Consider the following 6184-nt stretch of genomic DNA (forward strand, 5'->3'; position numbering starts at 1 on the left):
TATTATGTCTTTACTGCATACCTAAATGTGTTTCTTATTCAAACCATAATTAAAAGCAAGCGTTCCTTCGTTCACCGTGAACAATATAATGAAAATTTCATAAAAGCATCAACAATAAATAACCTCTAAGTTTTTGTTATGAAATATGGAATCGCAAGTTTGTGTCCACTGCCTCAACAAGAAGGCTATTAACTCGACGACTAATCGCTTGGTGACGGAAAGCTGCGGGCATGTGAAGTGTATGGACTGTCTGTTACACGAGACGGCCGGTTGCGTTGCGTGCGCCGCTGAGAGCAGCCCCAAGGAGTCCGAGGACACTCCGGAGCCCAGCGAGGGGCCGCCGTCGGACGGCGACAATGCCGAGCCCGAGCCGCCCCGCACGGAGTTTCCTCTCCAACATTTCCTGCTAGGGAGGGACGAAGACGAGAAAGAGTCTCGGGCAGAATACTGTTATGACAAGACTGAAAAGAAGAAGCTGGAGACCTCTCACATTAGGGTAGAAACAGGTGTGTATGATTTCATATATGCAGCATGCACTCTAGACAGCCATAATTCCTCAGCTTGTTTAGAAAAATCTAAGAGCATTCTTTGTAGCCATTATGTTAACAAACATTGTTTAATGCTATTCCTATAATATATGTCTTTTAAGTGTATAGTCAAAAATGTTTTTGGGATACCCTTTTATTGCTGACTGTACTTCTTTTCATTTGCATGCCTATCAAGTAGGTACTTAGCAAGACCTTCTTAAGAACTTAAAGCACACATACATGTAGAAAGATGTAATTGTATATTTGTAATAAAATTCCAGATGGGAATCGGAGGTGTTACTTCTGTACAGCATGCAAGAGGAAGTTCCATGCTCGGAGTCAAGTGTCCTACCATGCCTACTGCAATGGACAGCAGAAGCCCTACCAGTGTCCTGAGTGCAATAAGGTGGGTGTACATAGCTGACTGTCCATTTTTGACTGAGGGTTAGCAATGGTCACCATTCCAGCTTGGGTAAAAATGCTTTTGTATGTCCAGACGTTCTCAACAGATCACAATTCTCAACCGATTCTTGTGAAATTTTGTTTATTTGTTTATTTTATTTTACAATTAGCACTAACAGTTAAACCTTACGAAGCAAGTTTGATGATTAAATATAATTTTTTGTTCATACAGTTTTTGGATTTTTTTTTTCAAATGATGGTGCCATACATTTATTTCGTCTGAAGCTATTCTTGCGAGTTCTACAGCTCACAGATATTACTAGTATTAATATGGCTGGACAAATCTGGAAGTGTAGTGTATGAATGAATAACAGAGATTTGGAGCTAGCCTAATTTAACTACTTACCTAAATATTACAATAGAAGTTTCTTCTGAACTTGATCTTTTTTATCAATCATATTTGGTCAAAGTTTATGATATAAGCTTATAATTATCATGTGCACTAATCCTGAGATATATCTCAGGATATATCTAGGGATAAGACTATGACAATATTAACAAACCCAAGCTTGCATTGCTTTTGCAAGGGTTGCATTGCTTTACTACAAAGTCATTAATGTCATTATATCACCTACTTTTAGTCTTCATCATCAGTCGAGCTTGATTGTACAATAAGACATTGCATTCTAGTCAAAGCTTTACCTATGCTTATGTAAGGAATGCAAAATTTCAGTAGGTATAATCTTTTGGACCAACTTGAGTAGCTAAATCTCTAAATTAAGAGAACTTTCTGTACTTTCTGTACTTTCTGTACTGTTAGTTACACAGTGCGCCTATTATAACGTACATATACAATAAAACCTGTTCTTCCAGAGTTTCGCGTCCCACTCCCACTTCAAGTACCACATGCGGGTGCACCGCAACGAGCGCACGTACGCGTGCGAGCTGTGCGGCGACAGCTTCTTCCAGATGTCCAAGCTGCAGAGACACAAGCTCAAGCACACCAGTGAGTACAGCAGCTTTCCTGGCGTATGATGAAGCTGAAGAGACTTCCATGTCCTTAACTTTCAGCTGCCAACGGAGATGAGAGGAGACGTGCGGCAATCAACCAATAGCATTGATTATAATCGTTATTCTATATTACCGCACGTCTCCTCTCCTCTCCGCCTCAGTAGAAAGGCAGCCTTACAATTTGACTCAGTTTTTAGGGTTCCATACCCAACTCCCTTTTGGAAGTCGGTTAAAAATATGTATATTGGATTGCAGAGGAGAAGAAATACCCCTGCCCGGAGTGCAGCAAGGCGTTCAACAACCTAACAGCGCTGCGCAAGCACGCGCTCACGCACTCCGACGAGCGGCCGTACGGCTGCGAGACGTGCGGCCGACGGTTCCGGGACTCCAGCAACTATCGCAAACACGTCGCTAAACATAACGGTAACCGTAACAAAAACAACTCGAAATCTGAAACACAAAAGAACTGACTTAAAAAGATGTAACTAACGTAATAATGATTGTACACAGGTACCGGGTGCGCGCGTACGTGCGTATGCGGCGCGTGCGGCCGGAGACGTGCGCGCGCTCACGTGTGTCCGCGCTGTCCGCAGGCCTTCCACGCGCGCAAGGACATGCGCCGCCACGCCGCCGTGCACTCAGGTCAGTGACCCCACACGCAGGTCAGTGACGGAGACGTGCGCGCGCTCACGTGTGTCCGCGCTGTCCGCAAGCCTTCCACGCGCGCAAGGACATGCGCCGCCACGCCGCCGTGCACTCAGGTCAGTGACCCCACACGCAGGTCAGTGACGGAGACGTGCGCGCGCTCACGTGTGTCCGCGCTGTCCGCAAGCCTTCCACGCGCGCAAGGACATGCGCCGCCACGCCGCCGTGCACTCAGGTCAGTGACCCCACACGCAGGTCAGTGACGGAGACGTGCGCGCGCTCACGTGTGTCCGCGCTGTCCGCAAGCCTTCCACGCGCGCAAGGACATGCGCCGCCACGCCGCCGTGCACTCAGGTCAGTGACCCCACACGCAGGTCAGTGACGGAGACGTGCGCGCGCTCACGTGTGTCCGCGCTGTCCGCAAGCCTTCCACGCGCGCAAGGACATGCGCCGCCACGCCGCCGTGCACTCAGGTCAGTGACCCCACACGCAGGTCAGTGACGGAGACGTGCGCGCGCTCACGTGTGTCCGCGCTGTCCGCAAGCCTTCCACGCGCGCAAGGACATGCGCCGCCACGCCGCCGTGCACTCAGGTCAGTGACCCCACACGCAGGTCAGTGACGGAGACGTGCGCGCGCTCACGTGTGTCCGCGCTGTCCGCAAGCCTTCCACGCGCGCAAGGACATGCGCCGCCACGCCGCCGTGCACTCAGGTCAGTGACCCCACACGCAGGTCAGTGACGGAGACGTGCGCGCGCTCACGTGTGTCCGCGCTGTCCGCAAGCCTTCCACGCGCGCAAGGACATGCGCCGCCACGCCGCCGTGCACTCAGGTCAGTGACCCCACACGCAGGTCAGTGACGGAGACGTGCGCGCGCTCACGTGTGTCCGCGCTGTCCGCAAGCCTTCCACGCGCGCAAGGACATGCGCCGCCACGCCGCCGTGCACTCAGGTCAGTGACCCCACACGCAGGTCAGTGACGGAGACGTGCGCGCGCTCACGTGTGTCCGCGCTGTCCGCAAGCCTTCCACGCGCGCAAGGACATGCGCCGCCACGCCGCCGTGCACTCAGGTCAGTGACCCCACACGCAGGTCAGTGACGGAGACGTGCGCGCGCTCACGTGTGTCCGCGCTGTCCGCAAGCCTTCCACGCGCGCAAGGACATGCGCCGCCACGCCGCCGTGCACTCAGGTCAGTGACCCTACAAACCCGCGCTGCGCTTCCTTCCACAACGCCGCGCCGCCGTGCACACAGTGTAGTCTTTAGGATACTCGTGAACCCGAGACTACATTACCCCCACCAAAAACACCACCAAAATTGCATGTTTTAACTAAATAAGAATTAACAGCCTTGTGTTACTAAACGGCCTCGCTTCGCTCGCTTCGGCGTTCTCCTTTGTAGTAATGTATCGTTTCACAAATCGTTTTTATAACAGATTTGAAGCCGTTCCGTTGCCGCGTGTGCAGCCGCCGCTTCCGGCGCAAAGACAACCTGGAGCGTCACATCCGCAACACCCACCCCGCCGAGCCCCGCGCCCACGCCGACTCGGCCGAGCCCGCCGACCGCGGCAAACACGCCGACGAGAAGACCAAGCTCCAAAGCCTCAATCCACTGCCGCCCCTACCACAGGAGCTGATACAGAAGCATCTACACGAAGACAAGGTAGGATATAAGTTATAATTGCCTGGAGCTAAACAAGTAGATAATACACCGAGCCCGCCGGTTTAATGCATGTTAATGATGATGATGTAATTGATGTCCCGCAGTGTTTCTTGCCGATCCCATATTGGGTACCCTCCTGCAACAATTTAGGAGGGATTTAATTTTGTAAGATAGACACATGCGTGTGCATATAAGTCTGTAGGTTTGTTGTGTAATTAGTATGTGTTGTTTGTGTCAGGCCAATAAGCGGCTGCCGCCCGTCGACGCGAGCAAGTTCACCAAGCTAGCCGTCAAGGTGGAACTGCAGGTACGCACGCACAGCTGTTCTGGTTGGTACACTAAGCGAATTGTGACACGTCGACTCTTTACAGTTACCTATGATATCATGTATGCCGTACGGCGACTTCTATCAAATTCAACGAACGAGGATCGGTTGCACCAAACCGTCCGTCACCGTTAAATTGTTCGCTAAATTTTATCGTATGGGAAGTTTCATAGATGTCTGCTGCGTGACGTCGATCAGGCTGTTAACCGTGGTCGGTGCACGTGGCCCTTATTTTAGAGACAAGTTCAATAGTTCGTCATCGATTGTTTTTCGTTCGACTCATAGACTTTTAATTGATTAATTATGATATAATCATAGGCGAGCAGCTATTTAGCCGACGAGACTACGTCATACAGTGTCCAGTGTTATATAGTTCAAAGTTTGTACAGTATATTTTTGAATAATGAATTCGCAAATCAAACTATAATCGCATACTTTTCCCTATAGAGCTCCCGCCGAGAGCTAAGTCGGGAAATGAATTAATTATACAACTTTTTGGTGCGCTACAAGGAATTTGACCGATCCCGCGTCGACCGACTTTAGGGAACAGTTTAATATGTCATCGATATTAGATCCAGAAGCTGCCTGAAGACGAACACGCTTGTATGCCGCCGGGCCCCTCGGAGCTGAAGGCTCCGGCGCCGGAGCCGGGCGGGGCGCAGCGCAGCGTGGCGGAGATCCTGGCGGCCAACACCGCGCGCCAGAGCGTCATCATCGCCGCGCGCCGCGCCAAGCCCGAGCACAGCGAGTACGTGCACAAGATACGGAAGGTATGCACCGACATCTATATACAAAAGAACAATTTATCTTTAACAAAACCGAGGGACTTCATCAAACAATCTAATATGCCATCATTTTATAGTCATCTTCGGCAGTTTTCCTTCACCAAACGGTGGTGTCCGTGTGAAATTCGTGGAAGGGGAAGTAGAAGCGACTAAGAATGGATTGTTTCTGATGATATCCCTAAAGGGGATGAAAATGGGGTTGAAAGTTGTAACGGCCTCTACACGGTCAGTCGCGGGATTCCATGTGCGAGTGAATGTTTAGATTGTCTAGCCGCCATCAGTAATGCACCGCGTATGTGTTGTACGTTGCAGGCTAACCGGCGACTGCCCGCGCTGCTGCCGCCCATCGACGAGAGCAAGTTCGCCAAGCTGGTCGACCCCGACCTGCAGGTACACACGCGCGCACTAATTATACATACACTTCGACATAACATTAGTACGTAGGTAGTTAGTGGACTTGCGGCGTAGCTAAATACGAGTCCGGGTCGCCATGCAAGGAGGCGATATGAGAAAACAATATTTAGGTTAAGGAAACGCAGTCTAAGGTCGGCAACGCGCTTACAACCTCTCTGGTGTCCATGGGCGACGGTAATCGCGTACCATCAGGCGATTCGTCTGCCCTTTGCCTTCTATATCATTAAAAACTCTATTTTGGGCAACTTTTTATCGAAGATTCTCATTGGTGATGTTTCCTTCTAGAACAACCTAGAGGTTGGCGCGCCGCCGGAAAAGTTCCGGGAGCTGTACAAGAAGATCCTGTACGAGCGCTCCGAGAAGGAGGCGCTGGAGGAGCAGCACTGGAAGAAGAAGAAACTCAACATCAACTGGTGA

At 50.6% G+C, this 6184-nt stretch overlaps 1 protein-coding gene across 1 annotated transcript; it reads left to right on the forward strand.

Annotated features, from left to right (window-relative positions):
• On the forward strand, positions 1 to 6184 carry LOC134655677 (zinc finger protein 275). Its single transcript, XM_063511123.1, has 10 exons — positions 1 to 506; positions 809 to 933; positions 1803 to 1935; positions 2196 to 2363; positions 2451 to 2582; positions 4017 to 4243; positions 4482 to 4550; positions 5141 to 5338; positions 5666 to 5743; positions 6053 to 6184. The coding sequence occupies exons 1-10, from the start codon at positions 146 to 148 to the stop codon at positions 6182 to 6184; spliced, it is 1623 nt and encodes a 540-aa protein (XP_063367193.1). The 5' UTR covers positions 1 to 145.

Source organism: Cydia amplana, chromosome 2 (genome assembly GCF_948474715.1).
Source record: "Cydia amplana chromosome 2, ilCydAmpl1.1, whole genome shotgun sequence".
In the NCBI taxonomy this organism is placed as follows: Eukaryota; Metazoa; Arthropoda; class Insecta; order Lepidoptera; family Tortricidae; genus Cydia; species Cydia amplana.